Below are 17,532 nucleotides of genomic sequence, written 5' to 3'. Positions count from 1 at the left end.
TTTTCAAGATTATATATTTTGTTTTCATTGTCTATCTTCCAAGTGATTAATCTGTTAATGATGCTTTCTATTGAGCTTTTAATTTGGTTTATTGTTTCTTTCATTTTAAGGATTTCTGTTTGATAGTTTTTCAGAACCTCTATCTCCTTATTGAAGTAATCTGTTGCTTCCTATATTTGCTTATGTAGCTCTTTATTAAAATGATCTTTTACAGCCTGTATTTGTACTCTTATATCATCCTTTAATTCACAGAACATTTTAATTATGTACATCCTGAACTCCTTCTCTGTCATTTCGTCTGTTGTGCTGGCCATGGATTCTAATAATATAATATCTTGGTTTGTTGGGGGCACTTTCTTCCCTTGTTTTTTCATGTTGTTTGTGTGTCTTCCCTTCTAGCCCTACAGATCCGTTACAGTTTTTACCCTATAGGCTTATAGTATCCCTGAAGGTTTCTAATACCTTTCTTTTAATGGGGAGAATAATGTGAATAGATCCCAATACAAACAATATACAACCTTAAACCAAACAGCTGCTATAAAGACGTTTATGAGTTTATCACAATAAACAGAAAAGGTAAGTCCAGTAATTATTTACAAAAGGTTTGCAAAAGGGTCTGCAGTTTCTGATGGTGGACAAAGAACTGGAAGTGAATTGTAGGATGAGATGTTTAGGGGGTAGGAGATGAGGATATAGAGATATTAGATTTTAGAAAATGTGAAAGAGGAATCTAAAGAAGTTGGTTAGTAGGAAGAGAAGAGAGAGAGAGTGATTTGGGGGAGACAAGTAAGTGGGAAGACAGTAGAGAGAGAATACAAACATAAAAATTAAGAAAATAAAAATGTATAAATAGAAGATAAAAGAATATACAACACCATTGTAATATACTATTTAGACATTTCAGTCCTCAGTAACCTAATTCATGAAAAGTACTTGGTTTCACAAATATTGGGGATATGATGATGGTGGGAGAAGGAAGAGAGAGAAAATCTCAAAGGAAGATACAAGGATTGTTTTTGTTGGAGATCAGTATCTTTCCAGCTTCCTTCTCATCCAATAGGTGGGATTGTCTTTTGTTTGCTGATATCTCCACCCTCAGGGTGGTGGAGGTTATTAGGGTAGGAGGGTTGGTTCAAGGTTCTCTTTTGGAGCCCACTCATGTGATGTAGACACCTGGTCTTATCTCCTTATATCGCCTGCAGACCCCACAATTCCTGCTCTCTATTTTAGTCTCTAAACTGTATCTCACTCATCCCCATTCCTTTCTACTTCCCAGTCAGGAACCTTTCTCTGCAGAGGCCGTGTGGGCTGCACTCTGGGAGCTGTCACAGAAAGCTGTTTTATATTGGGCAGCTCAGGACAAGGTTTTGTGAGCTGTGGACCAACCTTGTAGCCACAGGCACTGTGCTGGGTTAGCGGCTGCCAGGAGAGTGGGGAGTTGGGGACTTTTGGTACCTTGATATTGCTTCTAAGCCCCAGTCAGTGTTCCAAGCTGGGACTTGCCCCAACTAAAGATGGCCACAAAGGTGTCCCAAGATGGAGGCGGCTGATGTTACCAGCTCTTAGCTTTTAGTATTACCAGCTCATCCCAGGGTTCTTTTCCTTAATTCAAGGTAGAAATCATGAAGGTGCCACCGCCTATAGAGGGACTGGCAATAGTTGCAGTGCCCCAATATGAAGGGGACCATAGGAGCCCCAAATTGGTAGATGGGGGTCCACACAGGAGTGGCCAGACTTCCTGCATGTGGGCAGCAGCTGGGTATCCTGCTTGGGAGCACAGCTGTGATTCCTGCACAGGTGGGCAATCAGGAGTCCTGCATGGATGCTAATGCTGGTGGTTCTACTTGGGTACCCGGAGGACCTGCATGGACAAGTGGCCAGGAGTCCTGTGCTAGCACTAAGACCTGGAGACCTGCATGGCTTGGCGGCCATGTTTCCTGCACTGGAGCAGCTGTCAGGGGTCCTCTAATCACTCACAGAGAAACATATTCCCACTACTTGACTCCCAGGCCCTGAAGCGACACAGCATGCAGCCACCCTATAGCCTGCCATTTGGATCCTCTAAAAAGGATCTAACAGAAACTAACAGAATTAGTGGATGGAAATCTTTTAATAAAGAATAGATAATTCTCTTAAAAATATCATCTATATACAAGTTTTGTCATGTTGGTTAAATATAGAACAGTGCTGGAAGAAGTTCTTATTATTGTCTTTTAATAGAATCTATTTCCAGATCTTCCATATATACTAATTCCTGGAATTGTTCGGCCTGAATAATGAATTGCCTGCAGTCAAAATGTTCCCTTTCCTATTGCTTTTCCCTGACTCTATGAAAGAAAAACTCATCTTTTACTCACTTTGAGTTTTGGTATATACTTTGCCAATCTGGCCTCCAAGCAAAAGAATACTTTTCAATCTAGTCATGCACTGCTTAACATTATTTAAGTCAATGATAGATTCCATATATGACAATATTTACCATATCACCAAAGTATATAGTAGGCTCTACTCTCTAGGTTTGTAGAGGTACACTTTATGATATTTGCACAGTGAAGGAACTGACTAATGATTCATTCTCAGAATGAATCCCATTGTTGTTACCAGTAAATGTGGGATTCTTTGGCTCAGTTCAGGATAGAAATCACAAAAAGGCAGCTCTTTTTGATGTTACCAGCTCTTAGCTTTTGGTATTACCAGCTCATCCCAGGGTTCTTTTCCTTATTTCAAGGCAGAAATCATGAAAGGCTAGCAGTACATCTAAGTGAGACTTCATTAGGGCTTATGCATGAGCACAAGGAAGACACTGTGTGGGGTAGGGCTCCTGGACCCAACTTGTGCAAAGTTCATATAGACAAAGGGTGAGTTCGCACAGCCGCGCAGGTAGCTATTATACATGATCTCAGGATTTCTGCACATCTTGTCAGTTCTTTGCTCTCAGCATCAGAGGCTGCACTTGACTGACAGTCTGTGCATGCATGTTAGGTTTTTGTTTGGGGCTTGTAAAAGATAGTAAAGGTGCTAGCTGTTGCCATCCAAGGAAGGTCATTTATCAGTCTAGTTCAGGCATATTGTGTATGCGGGGATTATGGGAAAGCTTGGGAGGGTAGTCAGCAGCTTCTGAACCTGGTCGGTGGTGGAAACATATTTTTGGAAGCAGTTTGCATTAGGGAGAAACCTTGGTAGAGGATTCAGTACCCTTCCTGCTCTGCCTCATCATGATGATTGACTGTACTCCAGTATTCATTGCAGGTATTGGACTTTTCCAAGTCCAAGTTTTTGTATTCAGTGAAATTGAAGGAAGACTTAATCATGAAGCTTAAAAATCCTTAAAACTAATTTTAAGGATTAAAATTATTGTGTGATTTTTTTTAAATATGTGGAAAGGTGACATTTCATTGCTACAATAAACTTCCATTTTGATCTACTTATTTATGTATATGAAGTTTCTCTGCACTTACTTGGATAAGTTGAAAAATAGGGATAGAAATGAATAATTGTCTATAGTATTTAATATTCTAGCAAATGATGTAACATTTATCATTCTAATAATGTAACATTTGTCGATTGAAATGTGAGCCAATTGGGAGAAAATGCTCTATTTAAATATGAGATTTAAAGTTTCAATAATATCTAAGTTTTTATGTTTAATATTTGTAAATATTTATATTGTTTTGATGCAGTATATTCTAATAAATTGTAATAATATTCCAATGCAGAAGAATTTTTAATATTTAACTTTATGGCTAGGAAAGTTTTATGTTTAAATTTTAATTTATATACATATTTAATGTATGATGCTATATTTCATAAACAGCTTTCAAACATAAAAACATATCAGGGTAAATTCTGTAATCTATGTTGACTGGGAATAAAAATTAAAGAAGAAAATGGAATATTTATTTTCCAGTTGTTAAAGAGGAGGTTTAAAGAATACCAACCCCAACTACTTGGGAAGCTCAGGCAAGAGGATCACAAGTTCAAGGCCAACCTTAGCAACTTAGCAAGTTCCTGTCTCAAAAAATAAAAATGACTGGTGATGTGGCTCATTGGTAGAGCACCCCTGTGTTCTTTCCCTAGTATCAAATATTCATATACATTTATATATATATCCACACACACATACACATGTATATGTGTGTGGAGATATATAATATTTTAAATGTATTTGATAATGATGGTAGTTACCAAATTGCTGAGGCATTTAAATTCCATTATATACTTTAAATAATGACATTTTTTTAAAGTTACAGTGCAACAGAAATCACATTGTATATGCAAGATTCATAATTCTTTTAGAGGTTACAAGAGCAAAAAAAAAGTTGAAAAATCACTCATATGTACCACTGTCTTTACTATTGATTTATTGCCCTTCTTTGAATTATTTATCAGTATTTCTAGTGTTGGTATTCTTTGGCTAGCAAGACATTAGGTAACTATTCATTGGGGTAATTAATAAGAGCTAGTGTCAGTGAGATTCATTTCATCTCAATTACATGTCACTAATATGGATTAGAAGATTGTGTGTGTGTTCCTTCAATAATATTTATGAGGGTATATGTGAAATAAACCTCATATCATTAAACTCCAAAATAGACTAAAATCAGAAAATATTGTTAGAGATCACTTAATCCTGGCTGGATTCAGAATTATTTTGTAGAAATTAGCAGTTTTAATTATTTGGCATTAGAAGAGGACTTAGGATTGCTTATTTACATGCTCTCCTTTTTAAAAGAGAAAACACAGTGCCAAAAAATCACTTACTCAAGCTCACATAGGTAATTGGCAACAAAACTATATCCAGTTGATCATTAAAATAGGTGGATTTTACCTTCAGAATATCTCTTGAATTTTTTCACTGGTGTCTCCAGTGCCTTTACCCTAGTTCAGGCTGTCATGATCTCTCACTTGATATCTGCTGTGCTAAGTCTGGTTGGTCTCCTGACATCCCCTCTTCTGGAAAGCATATCTGATCATAATTATCCCTCTGTTTAATGTCCTTGAAAGATGTTTCATGTATCTCAGGATGAAGGCTAACCCATTTTTTTTTCCTGGCCCTTAACTAATCAGGCCCCTTGCCTCTCTAGCCTTAACAGCCGTTACTATCCCCCTTTGCTCCTGGGACTGGTTCCATAGGACTTCTCTTCAGTTCTTCAAATGTACCATGTTTCTTTCTGTCTATAGCATATTGTTACATGTCGTTCCTGCTATTTGGACCATTTTTGGTCTAGCAAATGCCTGTTTATCCTTCAGATTTCATCTCAAGTGACACTTCTTCTGAGACTCCAACACCTCTCCTTGCTCTCTTTATAAGGTTCCAGTACTCGTTTTTTTTTTTTCTAATGTTCATTTTTTCTTCAAAATTCATTTTGTATTTTTGTGTCTTTTTTTTTTTTTTTAATTAGTCTTTTCCCCTAGGAAAGCTGTGATCTCTGAGGGCAGAGTTTTTGTGTATTTGGCCTGCCACATTGCTTGGTGTGTAGGCAGGACTCAGTATTTGTTAAATGAATGATTTCCAATTTATCCCTGTTTTTACTACATCAGTGATTTCAGAGGTACATTTTTAATTTTTGAAATCTCTTTGCCATATGCTTTGTGTAATTTATCCTTTAATTAAAGTCTTTTTCCCTAGGTAGACTGTATTCTCTGAAGGCAGAATTTGCGTTCATTTTGCTTATTATTTTATCTCTATTCCTGCTACATTGATTGCTTTGGTGCATAGGAAGGACTCAATATTTGTTAAGTGAATGATTCCCAAATTATCCCTAGTTTTACTACATCAGTGATTGCAGAGTAACATTTTTATCTTTGAAATCATCTTTGCCATATGCTTTATGTAATTTATTCCCCCATCTGTTGATGTAATAGTATCTGGAAAAAAAATAAAATTTCAAGTTAGCTATTCCCAGTTATAATTCACACTTAAAAATAATTTAAAAAACACCCCCTTTTCTTAAAACATGAAACCAGTAATACTAAGTACTTTCTATATTTGATGGAGCATAGTTACATATTTAATTTTTATTTATCATCTCTTTCATAAATAGGAGAAACTTTAAAGTCATAGAAACTATTGTATATGGAATGTAATTGAAATGCAAAGAGGTAGTCATGGTGATATTGAAGTTAATGTCTCTCAAGTATTCCACAGATTACTGTTCCTGGAGATTTGATTGATGCTCTCTATCCCCTTCCATATCTTTCTCCTGCCATTACTCTCTTCATATCCAAGGAGGATGGTTTTCTTATACATAACTTTTGGAAATACAGTAGCATACTAAAGCTTCTTTTGTCTGACAGCAGATATTCTCAGCATTGGTACTGTTAACATTTTGGACAGGTTAGTTCTTTGGAGGGGCAGGAGGCAAAGAAGGAATTGCTGTCCCTGGCATTATAGGTTGTTTGGCATTGTCCCTGGCTTCTATTCCATTAGACTAATCACATCCTCCCAGATGTCCAGTTTTGACAACCAAAAATGTCTCCAGATGTTGTTGGAGTCCCCTGGGAGGCAGACTTGCCTATCATTGGGAACTGCTAATTTAAAGAAATCAGTGTGACTGTTTATCACACATTTCCCAAATTTATTTAAGGACAGAATTCTTCTCTTTTATCTATTCCACATGGATACTGTCTTTCTGACAGGGTAAGAGATAATCAGAAAAGACCTTTCTTTAGTAGATGATGTTTAATCTGGGACCTTAACCTAAATGGTAAGAAAAAACAAAGACAAAATGGTTTCCAACAGAGGAAACAGCATGTTAGGAAAGAAATTAGGGTACATGACGGACAATTGAATAAAGCTAATGATGTTACTGTCTGACCACAGGTGATGATAGAGTAAAGTTAGGGTGGTTGACAAGGGACTTTCATGTACAAAGGCCATGTTAAGATGTTTGAATTTTATTCAAAAAATGTGTGTGTGTGTGTGTGTGTGTACACGTAGAGAGGGACAGAGAGAAAGGGAGATTGATAAATAATTCACATACCATAAAATTCATCCTATGCAGTTCAGTGGTTTCTAACAAATTCACAAAGTTGTACAACCATCACCACTAATAGTTTCCATCACTTTTCATCTCCCTCTTCCCTAGCCCTTGCCAACCACTAATCTCCTTTCTGTCTCTTTCTCTGTCTCTGGGTTTTCTTGTTCTGGACATTTGACATTAGTGAAGCTATATAATATGCAGCCTTTGTAATGTAGGGCTTTCCCATTTTTTCTCTACAAGGCTTATCTGCAGTGTAGCATTTTACGTATATCCTTGCTTATATGGCTGAATAATATTTCATTGTATAAATATGCCACATTTTGATAGATATTTGGTTGTTTCCATTTGAGGGCTATTTAAATAATGCTGCCATGAACATTGATATGAGTTTTTCCTTAAACTTATGGTTTTACTTCTTTTGGTATATATACCTGGAAGTGTAATTACTGAATTCTGTGGTAACTCTATATTTAACTGTTGCGGGGAACTGCCAAACTGTTTTGCAAAGTTGCTGTACCATTTTACATTCTCATTAGCAATATTTTAGGGTTCCAATGTCTTCATTTCCTTATCAACATTTGTTATTGTTTGCCTGCCTTTATCATAGCTATGCTACTGATATGAAGTAAGCATCTCATTGCAGCATTGATTGGCATATCACTAATGACTAATGATGTTGAAATATTTTCATGGGTTTATTGGCTTTTGTGTATCTTCTTAGGAGAAATGTCTACTCAGATCCTTCACCTGTTTTGAAAACTGGGTTTTCTTTTTATTGTTGAGTTTTAAGAATTCTTTATATAATCTAACTACTAGAGCCTTAGCAGCTATGTGGTTTGACAATATTTTCTTCCATTCTGACACTCTTTTTTCTTTTGATATTGCCTTTTTTTAAAAAAAAATGTTTATTTTTTGGTTTAAGGTGGACACAATATCTTTATTTTATTTTTATGTGGTGTTGAGGATTGAATCCAGTGCCTCATGCATGCCAGGTGAGCATGCTACCATTTGAGTCACATCCCGAGCCCCTTGATATTGCCTTTTTAAACAGGCAAGCTTTTTTTATTTTGAGAAGTCCAGTTTATTGATTATTTTTTCTTTTATTGATTGTGCTTTTGGTGTCATATCTAAGAAACCATTGCCTTGTCAAAGGTCAGGAAGATTTATGCTTGTGTTTTCTTCTACGAGTTTCATAATTTTTGCTGTTTCATTAGGTCTTTGATACATTTTGACTAAATTTCTGTATATGGTATGATAGAGATCTATCTTCAGTTTTTTTGTAAATGACTATTGAATTGCTGGATTTTTTCACTTTAATAAATCATACTTTTCACAAAATATTAATATTATATCAAATTTGCAGTTTAAAAAACAAGTGTATAGAGCACATACTGTGTTTGATGATTGCTTTTTGGTAATACTGGAGATTGAACCCAGGAGCTTTCTGCCTCTGGGCCCTTTTTAATTTTATTTTGAGACAGGGTCTTGCTCTGTTGCCTAGGCAGACTTCAAATTTGGGATTCTTTTGCCTCAGCTTCCTGAGTCGCTGGGATTATAGGTATGCAACACCATGCCCATCTTGGAGCACATACTGTGTGCAAGACATTATGTTGAGTATAGGATCTATAAAAATAAAATAGACATAATTCTACCCTCAATATCTCATAGATCTGGAAATTAAGGAAATTGAGAATAGTCAAAAAAATTTGAATGTAATATCACATACGTGATGGAGTTAATGGAGTTTTTTTTTAAATATATGACAGCGGAATGCATTACAATTCTTATTACACATATAGAGCACAATTTTTCATATCTCTGGTTGTATCCATAGTATATTCACACCAATTTGTGTTTTTATACCTGTACTTTGGATATTAATGATCATCACATTCCACCATTTTTAATAGCCCCATGCCCCCTCCCTTCCCTTCCAACCTCTCTGCCCTATCTAGAGATCGTCTATTCCTTCCATGCTCCCGCTCCCTATCCCACTATGAATCAGCTTTAATGGAGATTTTATTTTATTTTAATTTACATAAATTTTTAATCAGTCAAGTTAATGAAAATATCAAAATTTCTGCGTTACTGTATAGCAGTGGATGTTTAACTGTTGTTGCAAATAATACAGTATTTGGTATTTCCATCATCAACAAGCTATGCTGCAGAAAGAGCAATTGCATTAAATCTTAATTGGGTTTAAATCTTAATAGACTTCATTTTTATCTAACTTAGAGATTGCATGACAAGGTTAGGTGACATTTATGTTATAAAAAGTTAAAAGTTAAAATATTCCTGAAAGTTGCTGTAAAAAGCACTTGGTGGTGATTACTATGCAGTAGCAGTATTTTGCCCTGATTGGTGCTCTTAAGTAATTTCTATTAACATAGTCATTTAGGGGGATGGATGAGAAAAAATTGTCATCCATAAATGTGAGGTGAAGATAAGACCACAATACAAATGACAAAGAAATCAATGTCTGCTTCTCACTCTGGTATTACCTCCTGCTCTCCCCTCCCCCTTTAGTATAATTGATTGAATTCATGTCTACTTAACTCAGGAAAGGGATCTCTGTAACAATGTTCTCTGAATCATTCTTCACCAATTCTGGATTTTTTTTTTTTCACCCTTTTGTCTTCCCTTTTTCTGTTGATGCTGTTCTTGTTGTTACTGTATCTTGCTAACATTTGTACTTAAACACTAATTCTCTTTGAACTAGAATTAGTCTTTTGTGACTTTAGTGACTAATGGTTGACATATTTAGCTTATTGTATTAGTCTGCTCAGGCTGCCATAAAAATATACCACAGGCTGGATTTTTTTTTCCAATTTTTTTTTAGTTGTAAGTGGATACAATACCTTTATTTTATTTATATGTGGTGCTGAGGATTGAACCCAGTGCCTCACGGGAGCTAGGTGAGCACTCTACCTCTGAGCTGCAATCTCAGCCCCAGGTGGGATGTTTTAAATAAGAGAAATTTTACTTTTTCAATGTTTAGAGATTTGAAGTCCATGCTTGGTGGGGTTGGCTTCTGGTAAGGCCTCTCTTCCTGACTTTTGCAGACTTGTGTCCTTACATAGCCTTTCTTCTGTATGTAATGAGGGAGGGAGGACTCCAGTGTCTCTTCCTTTTCCTATAAGGACACCAGACTTATTGGATTAGGGCCCCATTAACCTTAAGATCTTTTTTAAAATTTTTTTTTTTTTAATTTTAATTGAGTACATGCTACAAGTCAGGTACTTTTTTTTTTTTTTTTGAGTGAGAGAATGAGAGAGAGAGAGAGAGAGAGAGAGAGAGAGAGAGAGAGAGAGAGAGAATTTTTAATATTTATTTTTTAGTTTTCGGCGAACACAACATCTTTGTTTGTATGTGGTACTGAGGATCTAACCCGGGCGACATGCATGCCAGGCGAGCGCGCTACTGCTTGAGCCACATCCCCAGCCCAACCTTAAGGTCTTATTTAATCTTAATTACTTCTTTAAAGGCCCTTTTTTTTTTTAAGCAGTAAATTATTTAAAATTTTGTTTCTTTGCTTAATAGGAAGATATCCATCCATACCATGTTTTTTTTTTTTTTTTAAGGCCCTGACTTTAAATACAGTCACAGTGAGCGTCAGGATTTCAACATATGAATTTGGAGGAGGTACATATTCAAGCCATAAAACCATATAACACTCAGTGGTCACTTTCATTTAGTTGATATGTAGATAGTTTTTTTATTTTATTATAAGAAAATAGAAGGATTTTCTATGAAATGTATATTGTTATTGTTGGAGGGAGGAATCCTCTCTCATAGTAGGCTATCTACACCTCAGCTTTTTTCACCTACAAAATAAGGACATTATACTAGTTTTTGAACTCTGAAATTCTTTGATTCTCCAATTCAGAGTTAATGTTTTCCTACATTGTTCAGTAGGTATGTTTTAGAAAGCATTGTATAACAGAAGTTTATATTCTATAAGTCAGCCTTCTACCAACTTCCTATAACTGGAATGGAAGGTATAATCATTCTAAATACCTCTAGATTCTGATACAGTCATTTTAACTAGCTATGCTGGTTAGCTTTTACTATGTATAATGTAGAGGTTGGATGTGACATGTGTTTTTTTTTTTCTTCTTCTAACATATAATACCATTTATTTATACAAGTGATTTATCTGTATTCATGAATACCTCTTAATTATAAGCAATACAATAATTGTAGATAGCAAAACTTGAGAATCCCTTTTATACTTCTTTGTCAAGGGAAGTAACCTCAATTAGCATTTTGTTATGCCTCTTTCCAATCTTCTTTCTATGAATGTATAGATGAGTATTTATAACCATATTTTTTTATAAATGGAATCATGCTATATATTTATTCTGTTACTTAAATTTTTTCCCACCACAATGTGTTGTGGAGATTCTTTCATACATGCCAGAATGTATGTATGTCACTTATTTAAATGATTACTATGGTGTAATGACTATTGTGTTATGTAATATTATCATGATTTGTTTAACCAACCCCCCTTTTATTGGACATCAGTTTGTTTTATCACTTGAAAAAAAATAATGGCCTATGAACATCCTTGTATTTGTTTGTGCAAAAATTCCTTTAGAATATGTTTCCTACATCTGGGATTGAACATACTGAAAATTTTGATAGCTATTGCCAAATTGCCTTCATAAAGGACTTTACAAATTCATATATCTGTTGACAGGGAGTGAGAATGTTCATTTACCCTCATCTTTGCCAAAATGATAACACTGTTTTGAAGTGTTTCTAATCTGAGGTTGAAAAATTGTATTTCATTTTTTAAAAGTTGCATCTGTATGACATTTGGATGTTGAGCATCCTTTCATTGTTGGCCTTTTATTTATTTTTCTATGAATTGCTGTAATTTGCCCATTTTTCTGAATGAACTTGAATGTCTTTTTAATACTGATTTGTAAGAATTTTTAAAATAAATTTTGTATATGAATCCTTTATTTTACATGTTGCAGATGTATGTTTTCCCTGTCTCTTTTAATTTTGCTTATAGTATGTTGTGGAATGAAGACTTTTTATTTTGTGAAAGTATGAGTCATTCCTTTCATGGTTTTTGTATTTTGTATAGTGTAAAAATAACCTCTCTGTTCAAAATCCATTCCTTTCTCACTGACTTGAAGCCCCTTTATCTTAATCTAAATTTCCATATGTATGTAGATCTATTTCTGGACTTTATTTTTTTCTGTTGTATTTTGCTAATTCCTTTACCAATAGTATACTTTCAGTTTTAGTAGTTGACTAGGTCTTTTGAAATCTGAGAGGATAAAGAACACTGTTATTCATTTAATTTATTTTGCACAGCTATCCTTACTGTTTTTCGTCTTTTAAATTTGTTGTGATTAGTTATACAGTTCTTGCTGTTTTTATTTGTGATTTTCTTCCTCTTTTCTCACAGCTGTTATTTCTTTGGGATATTTTAACATTACAATACCATCTTCTAATTTGTGGCTATTAAGTTGTATATGAACTAGGAAACTATATAACAGACTGTTGGCATTTTAGATAAAAAAAATCTCTAAAGTGAGGAAATGAAATCGTAGGAAACTGATTCATGGGTAGAATGGTCCCACTTTAATACATGTTTTGTTTTACATGTTTTATTTCTAAGTTCTTAGTAGCATTTTATATAGTATATGTTGCTGAATATGCAACCTCTATATAAATGACTTATATTAAAATTATTTCAAGAACAGAAACTATATTTAAGTCATTTTGCTGAACAACTTAATTTAGTCACTTTATAATAATGAAAGTTGCCTGTTAATAGGAAAGCTAAATATATTATTTTGAACAAGCCCATGTTTTTGATTTTGAATTGTCTTAACAATAGGAAACAAATTAAAATGAAAAAGGAGGTAATTAAGTAAAATAATTATAACTCTTCTTGTTTTAAATTAGCTATAGCTAGATGCTGTTATAATATGTGCCACATCTGTTACCATGGAGCTTCCTTAACTCAAGGTCAGCGGTTTTAGAAAGCTGGGGCCTGTTTTATGCTTTAAGAAAGTAATTCTCAGTGGCCTTCAGCAGCTAATTGACTTCATTATTATATCCAAATTGTTAAGTTTCATGAAAAACATAAAAGTAGCCATCTCCCCCTTTTCCCTGTAAAATCAATAGAATATCCTGCTTTATGTGCTCAGATCTAAAGCATATCTTCTCCATGTCTAGAGAAGTTGACATGTATATATAAAAATTTTACACAATGTCAATTTTTTAACAAATATATTTGATATGTTTTTTAGAATTTTATTTAAAGCTCTTGTTTTTCTTTAAAATATCTGTAGTACTATGAATTTGTATGTATGTGTATATTGCATGTCATTTAGGGAAATACCATTTCCCTTGTTCTCAGGTCATTATTTAAGAGTTCTGGGATTACATTAAGATTTGGGGGATGAGGGGAAGAGAAAGGAACCTGTTTTCTACATATTTCAAGCTTAGAGTACTCCAAGAGATCCAGAAATAAGGTAGTTCTATATTATGATTACCATCTGGAGAGTCTATTTGAATCTCACTGGGGGAAGAAATATACCCTTTTGTTCTTAGGAATCCTGAAGCTACATGTATTTTGTACTTTGGGATTTAGTAGATTGATATTTGTTTTAGTCAGGTTTCCATTAATATGCCATAATACCCGAGAAAATCAATTTAAAGGAAGAAAGATTTATTTGGGCTTACAGTTTTTGAGGTTTCAGTCCATGGTCACTTAGCTCCATTGTTTGTGGGTCAGTGGCAAGGCAAAACATCATAGTGGGGAGTGCATGGTAGAGCAAAGTTGTATACCTCATAGTGGCCAGGAAGCAGAGAGAGAAAAAAAAGTGGCTGGGGACCCAATATACCCTTTAAGGACCACCCTCTCAATAATCTACTTCCTCCAAGTACGCACCACCTCCTAAAGCTTCCATCGCTTCCTAATAACGCCATCAGCTAGGGACCAAGCCTTCAACACATGAATTATTTGGCAGGGGGTGAGAGGATGGCATTCAAGATCTAGACCATAACAGTATTCAGTAAGACAACACAAAGTGGATCAGTGCTGCAGAAACATATTGATTGACCCACACAGTGTTTTAAAAATATCTGAACTAATGGTGTCTCCTAAAAAATTGGAAGATCTAACAAAGTGGGCCCCATATCACCACATGGCAGCAAACAGACATGTACTTTCTAGTTTGCCAGACTCCATACCACTCCTTATCCTGAAGGTATCAGTTACCATTTATCACTACACTTGCCACATCTACTTGCTCAACTCCTTTATATTACCTATCAAGCTCCTGATACTTTGGAGCATCTAATTTACAGTGAGTAGTCTACACTTTTTTTCTGTTTCATGAAGCTGAGGTACAAAGACTAGGTAGCAATTTAACAGAACAAAATCAATTTTTTCCAGAAACTTACCATGTATTTATGTCTTCATGCTTTGCTATTATATTTTTTCTTCCCTGAAATAATTAATTTACTTTCTTGCTGAATGAATCCTACTCAGCTCAGATTATCTCTTTCTATAGATGTTTCTTCCTCTTCTGACATCTTAGAATACTTTTCTTCAACATTAAAAATTTTATTGTAGTAGAGATTTAGTCTCATTCAACTTAAGGGTTGTATTCCTGTGAAAAGACCTTTGATTATTCTCTTCTTAATATAATTTACAATTCATTTTCTCTGATAATACATATATAGTCGCCATTTTAAAGACTATAAGAAAGTTAGAATGTAAATTTTTATTTTTCTAGTTTTCCAAGTTGGCCTTCTGACATTATATTCAGTAGTTTTTCTTGCCTTTCAGTTACAGATGAGGACACAGTAAAGAGGTATTTTGCCAAGTTTGAAGAAAAATTTTTCCAAACCTGTGAAAAAGAACTTGCCAAAATCAACACATTTTATTCAGGTGAGTAGTTACAAAAGATAATTTCTGTTGCTAGGGAGGGGAGAGATTCTATAAGCACTTTTCAAACTTCCATATCTATATTGTTTGGTTGAGAATTGCTTTCTTTGTTATATTGCAATAAAGGAATATTTTGTTTAGCTGGAATAGGACACATCTGGTTCCTCAGTGTTAAAGTTTTATTTGTCCATTGCCTAGATTCTCTTGTAGTTGTATAGATTTCAGGACCTTTGAAAATCATCTTATTGTTTTTACACAGTGCTGAATGATTTTATCATATTACACAGAGCTGAGTTAGACAGTTCTAGATTATCACTTATGTCAGTTTTTTGCCTTTTCCATTGCCTAGAACACTTATCCCTATCTCTCTAGAGCACTGGTCTCCAGAGTGCTGTCTACAAGATGCCATTGGAATGGTGGAAGAAAATGTTAGAACTTCTACGTACTTATGTCTGACCCTTTAAAATTTCACTTGCATATATATTGCAAGGTATATAACATGGATTAGTAAAACAATATGTTTATGATGAAAAATTTTTAAAACTCTAGAGAGTATTGCCTTAAACATCATAATTCCTGTGAAACCTAGGTGATGATCAGATGGTTTCATTAGTACACAATCAGAAAAAAAAGTGAGTTAGATTCATAGGGCCATTTCATCCAGACTCTGGGGAAAAACTTACATGTAATCCCAATATTGCTGAGTTTATACCCTAATAACTAGAATACCTATTGGGTATAATATCTCCATGCTTTAAGCAGTAATGAATTCTTAGTCTGTTTTCTATTGCTAAGAACGTGATACCATGACTAATTTTTCAAGAAAAGAGTTTATTTTAGCTAATGATTCTAGAGATCCAAGGTTAAGGAGCCACGACTGTTGATGGCTTTGCAGGCATTATTTCACAGCAATGCAGAATAATCCATGGCAAGAAATGGGGAACATGCACATGTATGTGTCTTCTAGTCTTTCTCCTTCTTTTAAAGACACTAGTATTCAATCACAAGGGCTCTACTGAAGACTTCGTCTATTCCTAACCCCTTAATGAAGGACCCACCTCTAAATACCATAGTTGGATTAAGTTCTCCCCCCACACAATAGGGATTAATCTTCAACATGAGTTTTGGAGGGGACATTAATCTTCAGCCTGCTTTGCTATATTCAAATCATAGCAATGGATAAATAAATTTTGCTCTATATTTTATGATATCGAGCTATAAAGTTGCTTTTTTGGTATTTAATATGCAAATTATATCAATGCTATTTAACATTTTATTAAATTAGAAGAGATTTAAATTTTATATCAGCCATGATTATTGAGAATATACCCTCATCTCTTGGCAAAAACTTTGGAAATACCATAATCTTAACACATATAATCATAAACCAAATATTAGTATGGATTAGTCAAAGGATGAATAGTTTCATGCCTTTACTAATTTCTTTTTCAGAGGATGATTTTTTTTCCCTAGCTTGTCTACAACTTCTGGAAGCATCTTACTCAGGTGTCCTTTCTTGGCAGCCCTTTGAAAGCAGGCTGATTATTCTTTTATGACATAGTAGGAGAGGAGACATGGAGAGAGATTATGAAATGGCAGTAATAAGAACCTGCCAAAACACAAGAAGTTAAGTCCAGCATTCTTTTAGCTACCATTGTTGTTTTAAATCAGTATTTCTGCATATTCGTGCAAAAATGGATCTTCTAAGCATTCATTATTTTTTAGAGCTTTCTACTCTGAGCTGTTCCTACATTTACATCTGTTGATTTTTTTGGTTGCTCGTTGAAAACTTCAGACTCTTGACTTCCAATCCATATTTAGTTCCACTCTACTTTGGCTATATACTCCCATGGCCACACCCATTGCCCAGAATTGCTCTGCTTTAAAATATTAAATCCTCCTGTTCCTTTAGCATCTGTTTTTCAGTCTCACAGAACTCAACTTCTTTAACTCCTTCATTTTTTTCTAGTCAATTATGCCCCTCCCAGAATTAATTCCTTCTCATCAATCATTTTAGCCATTTTGTCCCTTGTGTTTTTAATCCTTTTACCCTCATTGCTTTATATTACATATGCCTAGCAAAACTAGACCATTATAACCTTTGCCTTTTTTCATGCCTACTTCTAGAACTGCTTAGGAATACAGGAGAACAAATTGGAACCACTATAAATTCATTGTTGCACCATTAACTATGTCCTCAAAACTGCCTGTGAATCCTACTTAGTATTTTTTTCCATGTGTTTTTATAAACCTTAACCCATTCTCCTGAATTGTCACCATTGTTATTATTATCGTCATTATTTTTGGTGGTGCTAAGGGTGATTCCAGGGCCTTGAACATGGCAGGCAAGCACTCTACCACTGAGCTATACCTCAGGTTCTCTCCTTAGTTGTTGTTGTTTATTTAAATTTTTAAAAAAATTTGTTCTAATTAGTTATACATGACTATAGAATGCATTTTGACACATTGTACATAAATGGTCTCCTTAATTCTTTAACCCCACTATCTTCTTCATCATGCTCATTATACCCCCCACATCGCAAACATAAATGAAGGACATCAACTTCTGTTGATGGATAATATCATGAATATGTATTACACCTTTTCCCCAAGTACCTATAAACATTC

At 34.6% G+C, this 17,532-nt stretch overlaps 1 protein-coding gene across 1 annotated transcript in view; it reads left to right on the top strand.

Moving 5' to 3' along the window:
* The window catches only part of Xpr1 (xenotropic and polytropic retrovirus receptor 1), a 167,135-nt gene that overhangs the window by 72,883 nt on the left and 76,720 nt on the right, over window positions 1–17,532 (top strand). The window contains exon 3 of the mRNA XM_076873044.2: window positions 14,806–14,907. Coding sequence (XP_076729159.1) covers window positions 14,806–14,907 — 102 coding nt within the window. The remainder of the gene's footprint in view (window positions 1–14,805; window positions 14,908–17,532) is intronic.

Source organism: Callospermophilus lateralis, chromosome 13, assembly GCF_048772815.1.
Source record: "Callospermophilus lateralis isolate mCalLat2 chromosome 13, mCalLat2.hap1, whole genome shotgun sequence".
NCBI classification, from domain to species: domain Eukaryota; kingdom Metazoa; phylum Chordata; class Mammalia; order Rodentia; family Sciuridae; genus Callospermophilus; species Callospermophilus lateralis.
Note: the sequence above shows the minus strand (reverse complement) of the source record. Positions and strands in the feature narration are given on the sequence as shown.